Here is a 24,921-nt window from a genome sequence, read left to right on the forward strand (position 1 = left end):
TTTACACTCTCTGCTGTCTTCCTGCGTGGTCGTGGAATAGCATAAGAATTTACTTGTCATGACTTACTTAGCTAAGTAAATGCTCATGATTTGTTGGTCTTTATCAATAGCAATGAAATAATAGTATTGATACCCACATTTATTCTCAGTGACCTTCAATTGTTTGTTATTCTGACTTGCTATTTATTGATGAACTTCACTTGAAACAGGAGCATTTCACAAATTTTTTACTCAAGAACTACTCTCCACATAATATGAAGATTCTTGAAAAAAAATTGCTTACTACTTTCTGGATTGTCCCACATAAAAACTCTCCATGTCTTTGAAGTAACTTCTGAACAGAGATAATAGTTCTGAAATTCAAGGTTATAGATGACTAGTTGGAAAAACTGGATCTTGGAAGTTCATGTTTCTGGCTGGAGTATAGGGTATTTTTGCTTATCTAACACTAATAATTCTTTTTTTAAGGATTTTTTTTATTGTGAAAATACTGTACAGAGGAGTTACAATTACATGGGCAAGATAATGAGTACATTTCTTATCAAGCATTGCAGCCTCCTCCTTTGTTTCCCTTTCCCATCCCTTCCCATCCTCCCCCCACCCCCCACCCAATTCTCCCCGCCCCCCCATGAAAGTTGTAAAGTTCATTTTCGACATAACAACTTGTACATCTCATTGTTGCAATGGGTCCATCTATACCCCTATTTAAATCATTTGTTTTTCCCCTTCCCCTCCACAAATTATACTGACATCAAATACAGTGAAAGCAGGGGTTATACTGTGGGGGAGGGACATACAAAGCAACAAAGAAATAATCTTATAAATGCTAACACTAGTAATTCTTGCCCCCTCTAAGCTGCTGCATTGTATTTGTGCTTTCCCTCATACTTATGAAAATCAGCTAGCTGAGATTAGAGCCAAAGGGTAGGCAAATTGAAAGAACTTAGGAAAACTTAGGAAAAACAATCCTAATGTATGCATTATGATAAGTGATCATTTGCAAATTAAATATTTTTTTTAACTTAGGGCTTCTGTCACTTTAGTCAGATATCCAGCCCTTTTTCTACTTCAGTTATTTTCCAAAGAGGACTTACTTTTTTTGCCTACGCTGGCCTGGATATGGTACTCCTACGTAAGTTTCCCTTAAAGTAGGTGTGCACCACCAGAGCCAGCTAAATTGAAGTTGAGCTTTGGTATACTGGAGGTAGATGGTGAAAAATTTGTGGGTGGCAAAGTTTCATAACTGTATTTTAAAGGCTTGTCAGCAAGAGTACTATAAAAAGAAGCTGAGAGTCAGAAATGGTGCACCTTTCCTCTTTGCCAACTTTAACTGGCTTCATTTCTTCTCACCAAACTCACCTTGTAGAGAGCATCTACTTTCAGAGTAAATCCATCCACACCTGGCATGCTGCTGACCACATGGAAATCTGGCAACTCAGAAGCAAAGTGAGCCTCAAAAGGCACCTCATGGAAGTACTTAGCTGTGGCCTCCGGCTGACTGCGGTCCTGAATTGCAGAACAAAAGAAACACAAGATTTAGGAATCAGAAGCACTGCATTGGCAAGCACAGCCACTGAGAGGAAAAAGGCTGTCTCCTGTCCTGACTGGGCTGGGCCAGCAGTCTGGTGCTAGGTGCCTCATTAGGTCAGTGCTACCTCTGGGCACCCACTGTCTTCTTTATGGAAGAACTCTGGTGGGTTCTGGCACATGAAAACACCCATCGATGGCCTGCACCAATGATTCTCAAGCTGTTTGGTCTTAAGATTTTTCACCCATAGGTAAAAATTGAGGATCCCTAAGAGTATTTGTTTATGGGATTTGGCTCTATCAATATTTATGGTGTCAAAATTTAATCCTGAAAAATTAAAAAGACACTTATGTGCTAAGCTATTCAAAAGTGACAATGAAATTTTTATCCTATGTTAACTTTAGTAAAATACTTTTATTGAAGAATATCTACATTCATTTCTTCCTCCCAAAGGTGAGCTGGTCTTGTTTAAAGTTTTGTAAATCTTCATAAAAGAAAGGGAATCTCCTCACTGCTTCTGTAGTTGTAGTTGAAATACATGAAGAAACTCTGGCCTCCTCTAGCTACATAGCAAAAGGGGGGATAATTGTGTTTATTCTTTAAAATACTAAATCAAAACCTGACAAGTGATGTTTTCTTAAAGATTAGTTACAATGTAGAATCTGAACTCCTATCAATAAACTTTTCATAGTTCCTTTATTGAGGGAGTAAATGGAAGAGTACATACAAACAGTAGCAAGAAAGCAATTTTGTCCGTGGAGGTCCTAAAGAGTATCAGGGCCACTCAGGTCCTTTGGAGAAGTCTTAGAGAAACACTGGCTTAGAGTTTGTTCTTCCTGGAACATCTGTAATGCCATATATATATATATATGTACATATATATACAAGTCTCTATATATGTACATATATATATGTATATGTATATATTTAAACCATCAAAAGTGGTTGTTTTAGGCAGAATTCACAGCTAAGCAAGTCTGCCCCAGAGTCTGCTCTTCAACGTCCACAGTGAGCATACCAGCAGCAGGAATCTGTGCTTCAGATGCTTGTTGGGCTGAATGCATCCATACTGAGGTCCTTCATTGTAGATGGTCCCTGTAGGATCAAAGAAGGGCACATAGCCATCCTTGCCAGTACACAGATAGACTTTCTCCAGCTGGAGTTTATAAGCAGAGTTCAGGTTTTGTTCTGGATTCCAAAGGACTCGCCCATACAGGATTTGACCTGAAAAGATGGAAAGACACCAAGCAGGTCACACTTGAAGATGACAGAGAAAGAAATGTTAAGGGTGAAAAAGGTTCAACATGTACCCTTAGTACATGTTCTACATGTCCCTAAAAATACTCATTCATCATTTATTACCTCTTTAATTCATGAAGCATAACTTAAGCATTTATGAGCTGCCACGTTCTTGGCTGTACCCAGGGGACAGAGGGATGAGTGAGATTCAGTTGGAAGGACAGACATAATAGTTAACATTTATCAAATTTGCCATTTGCTCAGTACTCTAGTATGTTTTTTCTCCTGTAATAATTCATGCCGAGCTCACAGTTTTACAGATAAGGAAACTGGATGCCAAATAACAAGCAGCTTTATCGAAGGCCACAAAGCTAGTAAGTGATGAAGGTTGACTTCAAAGTTAAGGTACTTTGGCTCCATAAACCATGGTGTTAAACCCCTTTGCTATACCTTCACATTCCACAACAGGAAAATACTACATCAGATTATATCTGTCTAGGGAGAGGTGCAGAGGGTTTATGGGGAGATGACAGTGGAGGAGAATCCTGAATCATGAGTAGACTTCCATCAGATACAGCATTAGAAGTAGGAAAGAAAAGCAGGAGAAAGCATGCTGGGCAAAATGAATATGCTAGGTAAAATATACACTATATATTAGATAGGACTAACATTGTGTGACAGCTAAAAATAATGAACAGCAGTTTGCAAAAAATGTAAAACATGGAGGCCTTTGTTACACTGTCTGATGTGGCCAAGGAATGTCATTTGTAGAGAATGACATTTAGGTACAGACCTCAAAACCAAGAAGGAGCTAGTGTTTTGAAAGTCCAGGGAATTACCTTTAGGGGGGAAGGAGAGAGGGGCTGAGGGCCCATTTGTACCAGAGAAAACATGGGTAGGCTACATATTTTGGCACTGTTTTGAGGCTGGTGGCAATGAGGGTGGTAATGAAATAACGCCAAGGAACTGAGAGAAAGAAACTTACCCAGAGATATCAGGGTATTCGCACTGGATTGGAAACTTGTCTTTTTTTCTTCTTCTTCTCTATTTATTTATTTATTTATTTATTTATTTATTTATTTATTTATTTATTTATTTATTTATTTATTTATATTATCTTTAAGTTGGTGTACAAAGGAGTTGCCACTCAACAGTTTATGAATACAATATGTTTTGATCAATGTCACCCCTTTCAAACATTCTTATTCCCATCCTTCCCAACTGACCCCTTCACTTTCTTTTCCTAATTTTGTAGGATATAAATTAATTTTTTTTGTCAGTCATGAGGTCTGAACTCTGGGCCTAGGCACTGTCCCTCAGCTCTTCAGCTCAACCCTAGTGCTCTACCATTTGAGCTACAGTGCCACTTCTTGCTTTTTCTGCTTATATGGTGCTGAGGAATCAAACCCAGGGCCTCAGGTATGCAAGGCAAGCACGCTACCACTGAGCCACCTTCCCAGCCCTACATTATACTCCTCTTGGTGCATTTTTTCCTCTTCCCTTGACCCCATTCTACTCCTTTCAAGTACCCATTTCTTGGTATTTATTTTGTTGAACTCTGACTTTGCCTTTCTAAGAAATTACATTATTTGAGATCTCCCTTGAATCTACTGAATGTATTTCATCGAATACATATATGTCTATACTTGCATACTATCCAGTGTATTTGCTTATATGTTTATAAACTGAAGCCCCATTCTTCTTGCCACCCAGACGAGTGATTTCCGTGGTACCACCCTGCTGCTCACCACAGTTCCAAAGCTGTGGTGTTATTTCATAACATGAAGGACAAGTGCAAGGCTCTTTTTGAACTTGACCGGGGCTGCCCTGTATCGATGCTGAGGAATCTTTACTGGGAGTTGAGATCTTTTGAGCAGAGATGCTAGTACAAACTAGCCCCTTTCTGCAGGGGAAGGAAGCCACTCACCTTTGGAAAAGGCTCCTTTGTAATCCATTTCTGCCAATGACATATCAGATGTGTTGGGGTCCATCAAGAACACCTTCTCATTGTTGCAGAGCTGAAACTCAGTATTGAGTGAATACACAACAGGGACTGGACGGTTGGTCTGCTGGAATGCAATGGGTATCAGGAACCTAAATGTGAGATAAGAGCTCCCTTAGACCAGGCTCAACTTGTCAGGGATCATTTGAGCTGCCTCTATTTCCTGCTCTTCGCAGGCTGTGGCACAGAGCTTTATTTTGTACGTAGAATATTTAAGTAAAGAGTCATGTGGGAGGACTTAATGTGTTCTTTTGAACAGGATTAATTTAATTAGTGTTTGGAATTCTCTTATACCTTCAGCTTCCCCACACATTTCACTGTGAGGGCTCCTCACAGTTCTTCGATTGCTAAGGAACTTGCTGCTGTGATTTTCCAGTGAGATGTCTTCCCAGGGCCCCATGCCCCAGACTGACCCAGCTGCTGAGTCTGTTTTTTTAATTCTCTGTCACATTTTCCAGGCAGTGGCTGGGAGATAGTCTTTGGCCTTACCTTTATTCACACCTCCTGGCCTACTTCCTGAGCCCTTCTCTGGCTCTTTCTGTCAGGTAAGGGCTCCTCAATGCTGAATCCTGGGATGCCTGCTGTTTTCCTTGATAACTTTCCCAAGGTGATCTTGGCTTAGTCACTGATTGCATTTTCATTCCAAAGGTAACAATGCGAAAATTAAGTCTCTGAGGTCCAGAAACCTGTATCTGGCTACTGACTCATAATTCTACCTTATGTCTCAAAGATACCTCACACTCAACATGCTCTCCTTACAGAATGAATCTTCTTAGTGTTGCTACCCTAGTGAATGACCACACATGAGCTGCCAGCCCACAGCTGTCTCCTTGGAATCACTCTTAGTTCCTTCTATTCTATATGGTGTCATCAATGAGCTAGAGTACAAATCAGCATAGGAAGCCATCTTTCAGTGGCTTCCTATACCTCTTTGAATAATGACAGATATTTAAAACATCTTTGGCCCTTTCTCTACCCTCATCTGCTACTTTCCTTCTTCTCTCCCTACCTGAGATCTGGCCAGACTGGCTGTCTTTTGGTCTCTGGACTGGCTCTCTACTCCATGATCTCTACTGCCTCAGGACTCAGTTATTTAAGGAATAATTACTACAAATTTATTACACAAAAAACTCTACTTTAGTAATGGGAACTCTGTAGGCATAGTAGAAAAATATATGGCCCCGGGAAAGTTCTACTTTGTTGAAGTCAATAAGCAAAATCAGTTAAAAAATTGGATAATCTGCCAGAAAGTAACAGATGATACAGAGAAAAATTAGATGGGAAAGAGACAGCTAAGAGGAAATTCAGGTAGAATTCTAAATAGATATAAAAGCCGTTACATAAAACAGTATGGTGGTTCCTTAAAATACTACCTGTACAACTGCCAAATGATCCAACAATTCCCTACTGGGTCTATATCCAAAGGAGATGAAATCTGCCCTCATGTAGTTATATCTCCATGTTATTTGAAGAATTATAATATCCAAGACATGTAAATAACTAGTGTCATCAATACTTGAGTGGATAAATGAGTAAAGAGATGTAGTACACAATATGTACCTAAAGGAATAAATAGTACTTATTCTCTCAAAAGAGACTCTAGCATTTGTGACATGAATAAGCCTGAAAGACATTATGTGATAAGACATAAGACAGTCACAGAACGAAAATCTGCACAATATCATTTAGATGCAGAATATGAGGGTATCAGATAGGGTAAGGAGGAGGGGACATGATGAGATTGGCCACAGGATACACCGTTGCAGGTCCATACAATGAGTATGTCTAGCGATACAATGTAATGACTACAGTCCATGATATTGTATTATGTACTGAAAATTATGTAGTAGACATTTAGTTAGAGTTTCATGTGTCCTCATCACCCCTAATCAAAAGAAGGTCACTATCTGAAGAGATAGACATGGTTATCTGCTTGACCATAGTGAGCACATATATGTTCAGTGAAGTTTTATTAAGTATAGCCTTACCCCACTAGAAATAACTCAAATGTCTATGGACTGAAGAGTTGATAAAACTGTGCTGTATTTGTACTATGGGACACAACTCAGCAATAATGAGAATAATCTGTTGATGATATGAATGAATTTAAAACAATCATGCCAAGTGCTAGAGAAAAGAATGGTTGTTGCCACTGTATTTGATTTTGGTACCCTGCGTCTTGTATATATGTTTATCTGAATTAGCAAAGAGAAGGGGAACAACAAAATGGTGAGACAAAGGACAAAGGGTGAACCAATGCAACAGCTATACTCACAAGACACTATGCTGGCGGCTTGGGGGGGAGAGAAAAGAGGAGAAAAACAAGGGAGGGGTGACAATGTTTGACAAAAATATATCTATTACCTTATGTATGTACCTGAAACCCTTCTGTACGTCATCTTGACAATAAAATAAAATTTAAAAATTAAACACAATTTTCAAATAAAAGATAAAAAAATGAATGTTTCTGAAGAGAAAAAAAAAGAATCTGTATGTGTGATTGATGTCATTTCTTTTCTTTTTTTTAAATTTAAATTTAAATTTTTATTGTGAAAATACTGTGCAGAGGGGTTACAATTACATGGGCAAGATAATGAGTACATTTCTTATCAAGCATTGTAGCCTCCTCCTTTGTTTCTCCTTCCCATCCCTTCCCTTCTTCCTGTAAAGTTTGTTTTTGACATAACAACTTGTACTTCTCATTATTGCAATGAGTCCACCTGTATCCCTATTTAAACGACTGATTGATGTCATTTCTATAAAACTCTAGTTAACACTTATGGTGACAGAAAGCAGATGGCTGAATACCCAGGGAAAGGGAGAGATGGGAGAATCTATGTTGGGAGGAAGTCTGGACTGTGGTGCTGTCCCCTGAGCATCTACATGCGTGCTGATATTTATCACATGTGTACTTTAAACACGTGCAGTTGGTTTAATGTCAATAGTATGGCAACTGAAAACAATCCGGCAGGCCTGAGCCCTGCCTTCTCTGAGGCTGCCATTGCCGTCCCTCTGGTGTCACACTTCTTGCCACTCCTTTTGATGACCTTCATTCCCTCCCCTGCCTTCAGATCTATGTTCCCCACTTCTGATCAGTGCCAGGCTTTTTGTTTCACTGAGAAAACAGATTTGGTCTGTTGTCCACTTTAGCACCTTTCCCCTCCCGCCTATTAACTCTCCACAGGTTCTGCCTGCTTTCCTCATTCAGGCTGGTCCAGCACACTCTGCAGAGGTGGGGAGGGAAGGCATGGGGGGAGGGGAGCCAGGCAGAACCCCCAGCCCTCCTGATGTCACCCACAAAGTTCAAGGTGACCAGGCCCAGCAGCAGCAGCTTGACAGTTGTCCGTGATGTTGCTCAGTCCAAGCGGCCCCTGCAGAAGGCCGGGGACCAGGATGAGGCCCACCAGGACAGAGCCCAAGAACGCCAGCCACCAGGAAGGGAACTGGGGGTGGGGGATCCGTGAATGAACTGAACTCCTGGCTAGAGCCAGCTCTTCCCCGCAGGCTCTGCATCTGTTCCTTTGCTCTACACAAGGACCTCGCTCTGCACATGCCCCCTCTTTCCCCAGCATCCTCAAACCTTCCTGCTGGCAGGCCATTTCATACAAACATCATGGAATGGTTTTCATTTTACAACACATAAAATAAAATCACCATTAAGTTGACCTGTTCCATGTCTCTGATACCATTTTAGTAAAACTTGAACGTCATTAATCCTCGAACACTCTTGACCCTTTTGTGTCTTGATTTCTCATCTCTCACTCTTGAATGCATTCCAACCACCTGCAATCCTTCAACTTGTTCTTGGATACAGCCAATAAACTCAGTGTTACCAACTCCAATAAATTCAATGTCCACTTTCAAATCTTAAACTTAAAAGTCACATCACAAATGATCCTGTGTGTGTGTGTGTGTGTGTGTGTGTGTGTGTGTGTGTGTGTGTGTGTGCGCATGCACATGCATGCCCATGCATGCCAGTACTCAGGATCTGGGTGCTGTTTGTTAGGTTTTTCACTCAAGAGGAGCCCTCTACTACTTGAGCCATACTTCTGGCTTTTTGGTAGTTTATTAGAGATAAGAATCTCACAAACTTTTCTGTGATCCTCAGATCTCAGCCCCCTGAGTGGTTAGGATTACAGGCATGTGCCACCAGCACCAGGCTCAAACAGTCCTCTGTTAATGTTGGGTTTTGTCTATAGCATCTTCTCTCAGAAATGTTTTCTATCTATCTTGCTCAGCTTCAAGAAAAAATGTCACTGGATTACAAAAAACCTGAGATCTCTGTTTCTCTTATTCTACTACTCTAATGCTAGGCATTGGATAGGATAAGAGCTGAACCAATACTGATCAAACACAACAATGCTTATCGCAGTATTATTTACCATAGCTAAGATACCCCTCAGTAGATAAATGGATCAAGATAATGTGGTAGATATACACAATGGAATTCTATGCTGCCATCAGAAAGAATGACATTGCCCCATTTGTTAGGAAATGGAAACATTTGGAGAAAATTATATTAAGTGAAGTAAGCCAGGCCCAAAGAAACATAGGTCCCATGGTTTCCCTTATTTGCAATAACTAGTACATGTGTAGGACAAGCAGAAAAGGTCAAAAGCTATATACATATGACTATATAAGATGATGTTACGTGAAATGACCCCCAAGATAGGGACACAAACATTTTTTTCTTTCTTGCTATTGTTTTTAACGTATTTATAATGTATCATGTGATTTTTTTGTTTCTTTTTATATTCCTCCCCTATGGTATAACCCCCATTTTCACTGCATTTGATATTGGTGCCCTGCATCTTGTATATACACTTCTCTAATTTGGGGAGGGAAAGGGAAAAAACAAAGTTCTTAAATAGGGATACAGGTTGACTCATTGTAACAATGAGATGTACAAAACACTATGTTGAAAATGAACTTTACAACTTTGATGGCGGGGCAGGGGTTGGGGGGAGTTGTGGAGGGGGAGGGAAGGGATGGTAGAGGAAAAACAAAGGAGGAGGCAACAATGCTCAATAGGAAATGTACTCATTACCTTGCTGTAACCCCTCTGTACAGTATTTTTACAACAAAAAATAACAAAAAAAGGAGAAATGAGTATATGGCACAGTATATGACAGATAGTCTCAGGTCAGGTGGGTAGGGGCTGTGTATAGTTGGATGTGTTGTTCATAGTAGTTAGGCTCTAGAAGGTCTACATAAACTCTGCACTTGTGAACCACTCATCTTAGGAGAATACAGGACTAGCTTTTGTGAGCTTCTGTTTACAATGTATTATCCACTGATCAATATACAGCCTTGTTTTATGTGTTTGTTTGATCTCCTTGCTTAACATATATTGCTGATTCATTAACACTGAATTCATGGCCAACAGCATTATAACTCATGCCTGAGTAAAACTTATGTAAAACACCACAAGCCTTTCTGTGTTAGAAATCCTAGCACTTCAGCACTATGCTTGGGAGCCATTTAAAGTAGGAAAATCACCAAGAAAATGCGTGTGCACGTGCGTGCGTATACACACACACACACACACACACACACACACACACACACACACACACACACACACACATGGAAGAACATTAAATAGACTATAAGGACACTTGTTTATAGAACAAGAGCTGAAAGAAGAAATAAGAGCATGGCCTTGTTCATCCTCAATTCGGGATGAGGGTGTTACATGACTTACATTTCTTGCTGCTTTGTACATGTCAATGAAGGACTGTAAAAGCATTGTGGGTATTGTTTTGGGGGCCCAAATATATATTAGGCAGTAGAAGAATTCAACAAATAATAAAACTGTGAATAATGAGAATGGATCATATTTGCTTACCTTTCTGGGGCATGTGCAGTACAGGCCAAAGGCTTCTCTCCTGGGTCCACCCATGGTTGAGTAGGCTGCACTGTGCAAGGAATCAGGTAGATGGTATATTCCCCGGAGTAGTCCTTTCTGGAAGCAGAAAGTCATAGGAAGTCATAGGAAATAACAAATAGATTGCTCACTCCCCAGAAAGACTGAGTCAGGAAACATTATTGAGATGGCATATCCAAGTACTTTACAACTCTGCAAACACCACTTTCAGGTACTCATCTCTGATTATTTTAGCCTTCAGAGTATTATCCAGAGGTGTTCAGTAGCCCTAACTTCATTTATTCAACTCTTCTTTATGAGAGAAGCTGAGAAAGGTGGCCATTTTGAAAAAGGTCTTTGAGGTCAGGTGATTACAAATAGCTATTTCTTTCACAGTTCATTTCACTTGGATAATTAGTGAGGTTTTTTTTTTTTTTGGTGGATGGTCACCCTGTTCACCCTGTTCTGTCTCAAATTCTATTGCTTAGATGTGGTTAGGTAAGGGACTAAGCTTATGGAAGAGGTAGCAAATGTCTGAGGGCTACAGCCTATTGTTCCAGAAAGAATAGAAGCAGTGCCCTATCCAGCCCCATTTCACTAGCACTTGATTTTACATTTCCCCTCTCAAGCTCTATAGCCTCATCCCTTTACAAAGCTGAGTACCACCGTGACTTCTCAAGAGAGAATTCCCATTTATGTGAGACCCAGGAGTCTGAAGGCATGGAGACTTGTGGCTCTCACGTACTTCATTTTACACATTTGTCACTGGGTACCAGCTCCAGTCATAGAAGGTCACTGAGAGGACAGCCCAATATCCAAAAACTTCAGGAAGATTCTTTGAGGACATAAGAAAATTGTCATCCATTGAACGAAGAGCGTAGGGCTCCTCCACAGGTCTCTGCCTAGCCAACTTCTCATCTTCTTTATGTCTTTGCTCAAATGTACTTTCTTCATAAGGATGTCTGAGAATATTCTAATTAACATTGTAATTGACTCTATTTCTGATTCTTCTTACCTTGCTTTATGCATTTCCCCTATTTTCTCCCATTCCTAAAAACTATTCAGGTCTATTTCTTCATTGACACTGAAAATATATCAGGTACAGGCTAAACACAGGTTTTGAATGCTGTAGTTTTCACCTCATTTCTAAACACCAAGCATTTCCTAAATGGCAACATGGAGCATACGTTGCCTCTTGTCCCCCAGGAAGCTTCATACCCTTCCCCAGTCTCTACTGGATTGTTGCTCTCCAAACAACTATGATCTTGATGTGTTATTCTCTCCCAGTGCATTTAGCACAGCATTCTTGGTGGTATTTTTCATTTAGCCAACTATCCATGCACTTCATCTCTTTACCTCAAAGATAAGTTATTACAAGATACCTATCTAGATATGATGAACCTGCAGTCGAATTTAACATCAATGAGCTAGCCATCTACCCTGTAGAGACTCACAACCAGCAGTCTATGTTGATACTGAATGCACTGGTGTTCATGAACTGAAACAAAGTGGTACCAAGGAGGGAGCTACTAGCATCTAACTGGAAGTACAGGAAGCTGTCTCATAGGGATTAATATTTGAATTGAAGCTCACAGGTGTTAAGAGTTTTGCAGGAGGGCAGAGAGTGAGAGGACAGAGGGGAATGGCAAAGGGATAGAAATATAGAGGGGCTGGTGGTTTTAGGAACTGGTGGGATACTAAATGTAATTAAAAGACTGATAAGGATAAGAAGAGGGCTGAGCTTTGTGTGCTACACAATGGTGTACGCTTCATCTGGGACACAATGAAGAGTCAACAGACAACTTAAAGGAGGACAGTTACTCTGTCTATAAATGGGATGAAGTATATGAATTGTCTCATAAAGTTCTAGGAAGCACAGTCCCTGAAGTAATTAAGAAAGTCATCTATGGTTTTCCTTATTTGCAACATGTAGTATATGTCTAGGACAAGCAAAAAAGGTCAAAAGCTATGTACATATGACCAGACAAGATGACACTAAGCAAAATGAACCCCAAGATAGGGACACTAGTGGTTTTTTATTTCTTGCTATTGTTTTTTAATGTATTTATAATGAACTATGTGATTTTTTTTGTTTCTTTTGTATGTTCTTCCCCTACAGTATAACCCCTGTTTTCACTGTATTTGATGTCGGTGCCCTGCATCTTGCATATACATTTTTATAATTTGGGGAGGGGAAGGGAAATAACAAAATGTTTAAACAAGGATACAGGTTGACCCATTGTAACAATGAGCTGTGCAAGACACTATGTTGAAAACAAACTTTACAACTTTGGGGGTGGGGGAGGGAGAAGTTGAGAAGGTGGGGAGGGAAGGGATAGTAGGGGAAAAACAAAGAAGGAGGTAACAATGCTCAATAGGAAATAGACTCATTATCTTACTCATGTAACTGGAACCGCTATGTACAGTGTTTTTACAAGAAAAACATAAAAAGTCATTTAAAAAATTCCTCCCTCCCTCCCTCCCTTCCTTCCTTCCTTCCTTCCTTCCTTCCTTCCTTCCTTCCTTCCTTCCTTCCTTCCTTCCTTTCCTCTTTTCTATTTTCCCTTTAAAAGTGAGATGTTTTACTGTATCTCCCACTTCTTATTCTACTGAGTGTGGGAGAGGAAAAAGTCTTATTATTTATTGGTTGACCACTGGACTATCATCAGGGGGTGGTGCCTGGACAAAAAAACAACAGTTCCAGATTTTGTGCTAAGTTGTGTTACCTGCAACAAAACTTTTTTTTTTATACTAAGATTTTAGTTGGAAATGTTCCTCAGTTTCCCTTGTGGGTGCGTGTCCATATTCCTAAGTTCTAGACTTTCAGTACAATGAATATGCTTCCTTCCAGCTTTACATACCAGATGTTGATTTGGGCTATATTTGTGTTTCTCTTTCTATTTTGCTAAAAGTCTACTTTCCCCCTATATCTATGTTCCTTTCAAAATGAAAATCTAGCTTCAAAGCAAAGTTCTCTATTCTCAGCCCCTAAAATAAACAAACTTTTCATATCATATCATACAACAGGAAATATATTTACCTGTTATAAGAGCTTGTGGCTCTCCACAGTTGATAGGGAGAATCAAAAGTCTGAGCACTCCACAGGAGCTGGAGATCAAATTCAATTCCTCCTAGGTGGTCTGGAGTCAATATGAAAGATTTCACATCTGGGAGAGTGTGGTGCTCCATCACGAACTGTCCTGTTTCAGGGGAGAACACACACTTACTTGTGAGTTTGTTATACTTGTGGTAAAACTCCTTCAAAAACCTCCACTCTTTAAAACTTCAGTGATAGCCAGGAGCCAGTGGCTCACACTGTAAATCCTAGCTACTCAGGAGGCTGAGATCTAAGGACCATGGTTCAAGGCCAGCCCAGGCAGGAAAGTCTGTAAGATACTTATCTCCAATTAACCCCCAAAAGGCTGGATATGGAGCTGTGGCTCAAACTGTAGAACACTAGCTTTGAGCACAAAAGCTCAGAGGCAGTTCCTAAGCCCTGAGTTTAAGCCCTAGGATTGGCACACACACACAAAAAAACAACCAACCAACCAAACAAACCAGAAAAACTCATGAACAAATAAAGCAGATGGCTTATTCTAGATGAATAAAACAATAAAGAGATAGAACAACTGACTTACGAAGAACTTGCTTCCATTGTACATAACTAAGTATAAAATAAATATAACAAAACATTAAAAATAAATGCAAAAGACATTTTATTCAAATTTTCTTTATGTTTAAAATGTTTCTTCACAAAATGTTGGGGGGCGGGAAGCCCACATTGATATTACCTCGGAATTTGGCATGGGTTTTGAATTCAATAACAAGACGACCATCTTCCCGAATATAGATCCTTATTATCTGGAGTCTTGCAGAGAGTACACTGTCTGTCTGGATTCCTGGTCACACAACCATATATAAAACACCCAGGTTAGAGCATGGAGAAAACTTCTATATACAGAATTTATCTCAGGGACATCATTAAGTGCAGCTGTACATTTATTTGAATGTGACGTAAAAGGAAATGTATATATCTAATGAACAGACTCTCTAAGATAGTTACCAACTAGAGTCATATAACAGCTCATTCCACTGGTCTTTACTTTTACAGATCCATAATTTCTGAATAGACTCTTAAAACAAGTAGGTACCACTTGGTTCCAGTGTAGGTCCATAGCTCATAAAAGAATGGATCTAAAGTTTCAACTATCAATCTTTGCACCAAGATGTGGTTACAGTGCATCTGCTTCATGCTGTATTTTTGTATCCTTCATAGAGTACTAAGTCCTGAAGGCTACATTTAGCATTCAAACCCATGGAGAATTAAAGGGAATGTTGTAAAAGTTTGCCTGTATAGGCAAGATATGAGTAAGCTGGGCCTTTAATAAAGGTAATTGCTGTCATCCATGGGTTCAGAATGACCAACAATTTGTTGTGTAAGCAAGAGAGGAGAAAAGTAAGTTAAAATAAAAACAAAAATGGAGGAATTATATAAGCTACAAGGGAATGCTTAAAGTTGAATATTTTCCCATGAGAAATATAAAGCACATATGTAGAATACAAGTCATTGGATAGAAGGAAGAAGATATTTTCAATTACTAAACTAAAGGTCTTGAAACTCTTTATAGTATCTCTGCCTCAGATACAGTGTAAATTGCCCCCAGAGAGGAAGAAGGGGAAATTAAGAGGATTCAGGGTCAAGTTGAAGTTCAGGACACTAGAAACGAGAAAAACAAACAAACAAAAAGACCAAAAGAAAGAAAGAAAAACAAAGCAAGTTCCTTTAGAGTGAGCAGAAGAATGAGCAAAGGAATTTCAAGGAGCATTTCTGTGGGAGTAGTGGGATAGGGTGGGTGCTATTAGTAAGCAGGAGTGAAGTATGTATTTCTAGCAGAGGACAGGTCTCAAGAGAACCATCTGGGGCTCCTCCAGTGGGTCAGTAACACAGACTCTGAGAAGACCATCTTAACAATTTAGCATCATTAAAAAAATCTCAACGTTTGAGACTCAACAAAAGTGATAACTATATCAAAGGAATGAAATAGACTAATTGACACAACCCACCCAAGTGTTTTCTTTTAAATCATATTTTTCTCATGTGTCTTATTTGAAAATCTTTTTGTTTTTTTAAACAAGATGGGCCATACTATCTTTTAACTAGGGAAAAAAGGAGCTTGGTTATACTTCCAAAGAACACAAACTCCCTGAATCCCTACTGGGCAATCTGCGACCATTCTTTGCCCTTGGTTCTCACTTCTCAAGCATGAACCTGTAGACATTGTTCTCTAGAAGGAACAATAGATCTGCACCTTTCTCAGACCCAAGAGGCCCTCCCCTCCCCTTCTATAAGACAACAGGAATGCAGTTGCTGTTACAAGTCTCTACATATGTATTTAGTTTTGACTGCGGGTGGGGTAGGAATAGTTAAGATGTCTGTGCATACCTGTTCTCCAGAGAACTGTATCATAGAAGAAGGAGAATTCCATCTCAGTGTGATGCTCTAAGGAGGCCCAGCCCCTGGGGGCCGTCACATAGATGTAGGACACGTACAGAGGCACATGCACTGTCAAGAAGGACTGAGCAGAATCCCTCACCTGCCAAGAAAACAGTGTGCAAGAAACAGGTTTATTCCTTCCCTGGAATGAAAGGGCACATGCTCAAGCTCTTACCATTCACTCACCTGTTAATCACGAGATAATGGTGGATCAAGAGTCATACATACACTTTATTCTTATTATTAGTAATATTTTTGGTGACAGTATTGGGGCTTGAACTCTGCTTAGGCATTATCTATTAGTTTTATTTTTTCACTCAAGGTTTATACAGAGCAGCTGGACCTACAGGCATGAGCCATCAGCACCAGCTTATGCTTTGCTTTTTAAAAGATAAAGCAAGAAGGTAGAAAGTGGTTAGGATATTTCTTTTTTTAATTTTATTTTATTGTAAAGATGCTGTACAGAGGGGCTGCAGTTACGTGAGTAAAGTAATGAGTACATACAGTCATCTGGAAAGGCTTTTCTGAGAAGACACTTGAACATTATGTGTATGTGAGAATTAGCTTTACTTCTACTCTTCAGTTGCTAGAAGCCTGAGTTGAAATGTAAAGTATCACAGTTCCTCCCAATGGATCAACCTGGTGACACTGGGCCCCATCATTCAGTCTATCTGCCCTCTGCCAATGGTTTGTCAGTAACCTGTAGAAAAGGCTGATCACCTGTAATGGGGAAGACATCTAAGCTGGACCACACAGAGGAACTTTCATAACTGGGCGGCTTCAGCGAACACTCTGCCCTCTTGCTCCAGGAACAAAGACCACTGGCTTTGGAAATCACTAACAGACAGCTCAGAGCTGTATATATGTGGACAATTTCCTGGCCTGTACAATGCTTTGGAAACAATTTTGAAAAGGAAGCACATCGTACTTCCAAGATAAGGCTACTTTTTAAGGGCCTTCTTGTTATTGCTATTGATTTGGACCAATCACATTTTTACCATGCAATGAACAAAATTTGGATGGGAAGATAACAAAATTCTAGCAAAGCTTCCATGGTAAGGCTGGGTGTGTGAGTGCAGAAGCTGGCCTATTCATTTTTAAAATGCTTTATCATCTTTCCCTTCATAAATTTCTTTTTTTCATATATATTTTGTTGTAAAGCTACTGTACAGAGGGGTAACAGTTACATGAGTAAGGGAATGAGTACATTTCCTATCCAGCATTGTTACTCCTTCCTTTGTTTTTCCCCTACCATCCCTTCCCTCCCCATCTCCAAAGGTGTAATGTTTGTTTTCAACATAATGTCTTGTACATCTCATTGTTACAATCTTTGTTTCAGCATTTTGTTATTTCCCTTCCCCTCCCCAAATTAGATAAACGTATATACAAGATGCAGGGCACTGGAATCAAATACAGTGAAAACAGGGGTTATACCATCCTCCATAAATTTCTTTTATAACCAAAAAGCTAAGTTAGTTAATTTAATAGAGAAAGAAATGAATTAGTGTTCAGTTCTAGGGTTGATATTTTTCTATGACATATTAGTAGCCTTGATGATGATGATACAAGATTTGAAAATAAAGGCCACTTTACCAGCCTCTTTTTACATTGGTTAAATTTGAGATAAGGTCTGCCTTCATGCCCAGGGCCATAATGAACTGTGATCCCCCAATTGGTATTTCCTCACATTTCTACAATGACAAGCCACTACACCAGTCATTATGCTTTCCCATTGCTTGGGATGACAGGGGTGCCATGACACACCGCCATTGGTTGAGAAAGAAAACTCATACTCCCCTGTGGCTAGACTGGAATTGCATCCCCTGATCTCTGCCTCTCAAGTAGCTAACATACAGGCTTGAATCACAGTATGTGGCATTAATCTCAATAACTTTTAAAGAAATAGAAAACAATGAAATACTACAGTGTATGTATTTTTTCTGTTTTGATTTTAGTAGTACAATGCAATGAAGGCTACTGAAATTGTTTTGGGTCTTTCCATTTCCTTACAAATGGATGGAAGCATAGAATTCCATTTATATATACATATATACGTGTATGTATGTGTATATATATATATACATATATATATATATATATATATATATATATAGAGAGAGAGAGAGAGAGAGAGAGAGAGAGAGAGAGAGAGAGATCACATTTTCTTGATCCATTCATCTACTGAGGGGCATCTGGGTTGATTCCATATCTTACCTATGGTGAATAATGCTGCGATAAACATAGTTGTGCTGGTAGCTTTAGTATGGTCTTGTTTGTGGTCATTTGGGTAAATGCCCCAAAGTGGGATTGCTGGGTCATAGGGAGTTCTATGTTTAGTCTTTTTTAATTTCTTTTTTTTATTGTCAAGGTGATGTAGAGAAGGTTTACAGCTACATAAGTAAGGTAATAAGTACATTTAAGGAACGTCCATACTGCTTTCCACAGTGGTTGAACAAGTTTATACTCCCACCAACAATGCAGTAGGGTTCCCTTTTGGCCACATCCCCTCCAGCATCTGTTGTTGTTAGAGTTCTTGATTATAGCCATTCTAACTGGGGTGAGGTGGAATCTCAATGTTGTTTTGATTTGCATTTCTTTTATGGCCAGAGAAGTTGAGCATTTCTTCATGTGTCTATTGGCCATTCTTATTTCCTCTTCAGAGAAGTATTTCTCTAAGTCTTTAGCCCACTTATTTATTGGGCAGTTGTTTCTTTGAAGATTTGTTGTTGGGGATTTAATTTTTTGAGTTTTAAGTAAATTTTAGATATGAAGCCTTTGTCTGTTATATGGCTAGTGAAAATCTTCTCCCAATCCACGGGCTTTCTATTGATCTTGCTAGCTATGTGCTTTGCCATGCAGAAGCTCTGCAATTTCATGCAATCCCATTTGTCCAACCTTTCTTTGATTTGTTGTGTTTAAGGGTCTTTATTAAGAAAATTTTGGCCTGTGCCAAGGGGCCCTAGAGTTTCTCCTATTCCTTCCTGTAATGCTTTTTTCTTTGCTTTAAATGTATTTTTTAGGGTGTCTTCTTTTACTTTGAGGTCTTTGATCCATTTGGAGTTGATTCTGGTGCAGGATGATATATAAGGACCTAACTTTAGTTTTCTACAAGTGATTAACCAATTTTGCCAGCACATTTTCTGTAGAGGCTGTCTTTCTTTCATCCTATTTTTTTTTGGCTCCCTTATTAAAGATTAGGTGGCTACAGGTCTACAGGGTCATCTCTGGGTCTTCAGTTCTATTCTATTGGTCCTCAGGTCTATGCTTGTGCCAGTACCAAGCTGTTTTGATTACTATGGCTTTATAATAGAGTTTGAAGTTTGGTATTGCTATTCCTCCAGCACTATTCTTTCTGCTAAGGATTGTTTTTGGTTGGAAAAAAAATCATATTAAGTGAAGTAAGCCAGACCCAAAGAAACATAGGTCCCATGGTTTCTCTTATTTGCAATAAATACTATATGTCTAGGAAAAATCTTAGCAGATCAGCAGAATAGCTCAATAGCTATGTACATATGACTGTACAGGATGATTTTAAGCGATAGGAACTCCAAGGCATGGACAGAAGAGGTTTATCTTTGTTGTTGTTGTTTTTAATGTACTATCTGATTTCTTGTATCTTTTGTATGTTCCTCCCCCCTATGGTATATCCCGTATTGTCACTGTATTTGATTTTGGTACCCTGGTATTGTATCTACGCTTATCTGAATTAGGGAAGGGAAGGAGAACAACAGAATGGTGAAACAAAGGACAAGGGGGAAACCAATACAACAGCACTATTCACAAGACAATATGCTGGAAATAATCTGTACAACTCAGAGGGGGGGACAGGGGGAAGGGAAGGTGGGAGAAAAATGAGGGAAGGGTTAGCAAGTTTGATAAGAAATGTATTTATTACTTTACTTATGTAACTGTAACCCCTCTGTGCATCACCTTGACAATAAAAAAAATTTAAAAACATAAAAAAGAAATTATTTTGAGGAAGGGACAAGGGAAATAGGGAATCTGCTAGAGGAGGTAAGATTGATTGGGATACATCATAAATGTATAGAAATGAAATAATGAAGTTTTCCTCTGTATAAAATTGTGAAGATAAAAATTGTAAAAATAAAACATCTACGTTTTTAGAAAATACTTGGTTTGGATATTTTGGATTTGTGAGCATATGCTAAGCAGAAAAAACAATGAACAAAAAAGCATGAAGAGTGACCACCAATTTGAGAGGACAGTTTTGTACTTTCTACTGATTGTAGGATATGTAACTATAAAAACCTAACAAGCCCCATGGCAGCCTTAAGACTCGATTCAGTAGAGGGCAGTAGTGCATACAAAATAAGAAGCAATAGACTAGAGGCACACAAAGCAAACAACAAACTTTAACCAAAATGATTAAGTCTTTCTACAAGTTTTCTGCTTCAGTAAAATTAAACTTGATTTAAAATGAAGAAAAGATGCCTAAAATTTTGATAGAATGTTCAAAAATGGGATGGACTTGTTTTACAATTAATTTCTCCATGAGGGCAGATGAGTTCAGTCTCATTAGCCCATCAGTGTAGCTGCCCTTCTATAAATCTTTCTATAAAATGTTCTATAACATGTTCTGTTACCATTTCTAATGTGTGTGGCACATACATGTATCTACTCATATATTCATGGATATATACACTTGTATATGTATGTGCGTACATGCATGCATATAAATGAACATGCATATGTATATATACATATTAATCTACACATGTATATATGCACATGTGTATAATTCTATTGTATATTATATGCTATAATTTGCAATATTATATTACTATTATAATACAGAATAATACACATATACATATGTGCACATGTGTATCTTCTAGGTATTGCTTGTTTGTGTATTAAATAAAAATATTTTAAGCAATTATTTTTCCTCAGTACTTGAGACAACAGTACTCTTGTCCTTGGAAAGACAAAGTCTTACCACCTGCCATTCCAGTTCATTTCCCCAACTGAGGAAGAGAATATGTCTACTGTACATCTATCAACAGGTTATTATTATAATCCTGCAACCAAATAATCCTACCATTAAACCTTTCTGGCTTTCCAAAATACACAGAGGCACACACACACACATGTATATGCAGCAAAATAAGTAGTAGCTTTTATATAACTGACTGTGACAGACAATTATTTTCCACATTAACTCGATTTAGAGAATGTTAGGTGCTCTCTAGCCAAAGGCTACCAAGGTCTTGCTTCAGTGACTTTAAAGAAGACTCTCTTAGTCAGCTGACTCAGTTCTGGATACACAGCACCTGCTGAGATGTCTCAGGAACAGAGCTGGGAATAGCACTCATGCATACAGAGCCCTCAGATGAACCCCAGATGAGCCCGCAGAGCCCTCACCTGGAAGTCTGCAGTTACAGAGCCTCCGCAGACATCAATCAGCTCTGTCATGTCATAATACGCGTCGAAGGTCCAAACGCAGCTCTTTAGGTTCAGGTGTTTGTAGAGCTGGATGGTCTTTGGCTCTCGCACACTGGGGTCAAACTGGAAGGGGCGGTCATATCCAGGGCCCAGGGCAGTGTTGTCATAGACCACATCATCCAGGAACCCTGCCTCTTTCAAGTGGGAAAGAACAAGGAATGCTAATTCAGTCTGTGGATGTCTAGGAGTTGGGTAGGAGAGGGGACCCATATTTTTGACAATGAAAGAAATCTGTTTATTTGAGACTATCCGTGGAGTAACCAGGGCTCCCAGTTCACAGTGAGAACGCAAGAAGAATTTGTGAAGAGGAAGGGATGTGAAGGGTAAACAAAGGAGAAGGCTGCAATGCTTGGTAAGAAAGGTACGCATTATCCTGCCCATGTAATTGTAACTCCTCTGTACAGTATGTTCACAAATAAAATAAATTTAAATTAAAAAAAAGAAGAATTTGTGAAGAGCGGATTTTCCTGTTGCTATATGTTAAATAGATGACTCCAGGGACACAAATACCAAGAAGAAGAGAACAAACAACACCATGAAGAAAGAAGACAGAATTCAAAATCCAATTGTAGTCCTGCCTGGACATCTGGCAAGCGCACTTCTGTGCTTTATGCTTTATAACCAGTCAATCGGTTTGATGAAATGGGTTTACTAAAGGATTACTCATTGATAATTTTTTTCAAAGATCCTGTGGTACAGTCCCTGGGTGTTTTGCTCAAGGCTAGGACTCTACCATTTTGAGCCACAGCTCTACTTGTTTTCTGGTGGTTAACTGGAGATAAATGTCTCACAGACTGTCCTGCCCAAGCAACCTTTGAACTGTGATTCTCAGATCCCACCTCCTGAATAGCTAGGACAGACATGAAATTATTTTTTAAGACCAATTAAAAAATTACTTTTATGGAATGCCAACTAACTAATACCTGACTCCCTCTTCTCCCTTCTCTGCACAGTCCTATAGAAAACAAAAATTTTAATGAGTAAATAGCTCACTAATGATCCTTGAATAAACTTGACTTGCCACAGGCAAAAAGTATTGGATAAAATGCTACCAATCAAGTGAACGGTCGTAAATTAAAAGAGACCTTTAAGTAGTGCACAGCTGAATACTGATGCAATTTTAGAATATTTGGGTAAAGTTTCATTGTACTAAAAGTGATAATAGTATCTGAATGAGTTAATGTAGTGCTGGGCATGATGGTATATGAAACAGAGAGAAAAGGATCTTGAGTTTGAGGCTAGAATGGACTATATAGTCCCTACAATCTAATAATCCTACAACCAAATAATCCTGACATTAAATCTTTCTGGTTTTCCAAAATACACAGAGGAAAAAGGCATATATATACAGAGAAGTAAATAGTAGTTTTTATATTAGTGACTGTGACAGACAAGAATTATTTTCCACATTAATTCAATTTAGAGTGTTAGGAGCTCTCTAGCCAAAGGCCACCAAGGTCTTGCTTCAGCGACTTATAAAGAAGACTCTCTTAGTCAACTGATTCAGTTCAGGATACACAGCACCAGCTGAGGTGCTTCAGGGACAAACAAAGTTGGGAATAGCACTTACACATACAAGGAAAGTACTCATGCACACATTCATGTCAACAAAGGGAGAAAGAGAGAGAGAATGAGAGGGAGAGGGAGAGGAAGAAGGAGAGAAAGAAATATTGATGTATTTTCTTGAATGCCTGACAGCAGCAACCACCCTTTGTCCTACAAAGACTAGGTATTCAATTGACCTGCAATGCATTTAATTGTTTTCAGGTAGGAACAGGTGCAATGGTCCAGTCTTTAAGCACATTTCTTCTACTAGCTATATATTTGGACCAATTAAATTTTCATTTGTGGTTCAGTGCTTTAAGAATAATTTACAACCAACGAATCCTGCTATAGGAAGACCATCACAACCAGAAATGATGCTTAATGAATATGAAAGAGCATATGAATACATTTCTGTCTGTTAAATGATTCATCAGCTGTGAGAAGAGGAAATATGAATGTCATGTGCACTTGCTCTTGTAAATGGAAATGGACAGGTTTCTTTTGTAAAGTAAAATGTCTGTTGTGGTGAACATAGAGATGTTGTCAGCTCCTTTCTTTTTATCGGCTGCAGAGTGGCTCAATCCAATGTTGTACCCTCTCTGGGGTAGCTCAAATCCAGTGGCTGAAGAAAGTGGGCTATAAATGCTTGGACATTTGGCAGAAAGTAGGACAAATATCTCTACAGATTCTTGCTTTATGGATCTGAAGTTTCCCCACTCTGTCTGTCCGGTCCTTCCCTTTAATAAATGCTGATCAATAAAAATAAATCTTATACCTCAATTTCTTCTCAGCCCCTGCTTCCAGAGACTCTATCCTTAAACATCTAAAACTTTGAACTTCACCTTTCTAAAGATAATATTGTCCATGACTTTGGAGTACAAATCCAAACGTCTCTCTCTAGAGTAAAGAAGGAACTAAAATCAACCATGGTGGTAATTTGGATGTACTAGTTATCTTCATGTTACAGAAAAGAAAAAAGTGGCTTAGAAATGTAGAGCTATTTGATTCAGTTGTGTAAAAGTGAAATGCAGATTTTAATCTAAGTCAGTGTGATTACAAAGTCCTTAATTTTTTTTTATTTTATTGTCTGAGCTTCCAAACTTGGATGAAGCTCAGAAGAAAATGAATAGGAATATTCTGAAGGCTGGAAAACAGTAACACACACACACACACACACACACACACACACACACACACACACACACACAGAGTTCTTCCCACACAGTAACACACACACACACACACACACACACACACACACACACACACACACACACACACACACACACACACACACACACACACACACACACACAGAGTTCTTCCCACTTAGCCCCAAGGATTTGGCATGGGAAATCATTATCAAAGTCACCTCTTACCTGAGATGCCTCTCAGGTCATGGCTGGTGACTAAATTGGAGCAGACATGTTGGTGTCTGTAGATGGACTCTGACAATAGGAAATGCAGGTTGTGCAGTGGCATGGTAGAGATCAAAGGCAGCATTCCATCTTGGTGTGGGATTTGCACTGAAATATGGATTCTAAGAGAGAGGGTAGAAATAAGGGTTTAGCTTATGCCATCAACAGTCAACATGGGCATTCCTTTTTCATCACAACATTTTTTTCAACAACGAACGTATTTAGCAATTCCCTTCCCACAAGCTTCCATGCTGGAATTCTATTTGAACATGAAGGTGTGGAAATCCATGCACAGGTATTTTGTCTTCCTGAGAGAGACTCAAGACTGATAAGGATCAGGAATCACAGATTTTTTTTTCTTTTCTG

General features: G+C 39.1%; 1 protein-coding gene across 2 annotated transcripts in view; it reads right to left on the minus strand.

Annotated features, from left to right (window-relative positions):
- Positions 1-24,921, minus strand: part of Fras1 (Fraser extracellular matrix complex subunit 1) — a 442,940-nt gene that overhangs the window by 3,715 nt on the left and 414,304 nt on the right. For both annotated transcript variants that reach the window (XM_070012597.1, XM_070012596.1), the window contains 9 exons: positions 24,517-24,677; positions 21,512-21,726; positions 16,079-16,229; positions 14,427-14,534; positions 13,676-13,835; positions 10,618-10,734; positions 4,695-4,861; positions 2,547-2,752; positions 1,360-1,506 (listed from right to left, as the gene is read on the minus strand). In XM_070012597.1, the coding sequence (XP_069868698.1) occupies positions 1,360-1,506; positions 2,547-2,752; positions 4,695-4,861; positions 10,618-10,734; positions 13,676-13,835; positions 14,427-14,534; positions 16,079-16,229; positions 21,512-21,726; positions 24,517-24,677 (1,432 nt within the window). The remainder of the gene's footprint in view (positions 1-1,359; positions 1,507-2,546; positions 2,753-4,694; positions 4,862-10,617; positions 10,735-13,675; positions 13,836-14,426; positions 14,535-16,078; positions 16,230-21,511; positions 21,727-24,516; positions 24,678-24,921) is intronic.

The sequence above is a fragment of the Dipodomys merriami genome, unplaced genomic scaffold (genome assembly GCF_024711535.1).
Source record: "Dipodomys merriami isolate MVZ:Mamm:240054 unplaced genomic scaffold, mDipMer1.0.p SCAF_9, whole genome shotgun sequence".
NCBI lineage: Eukaryota > Metazoa > Chordata > Mammalia > Rodentia > Heteromyidae > Dipodomys > Dipodomys merriami.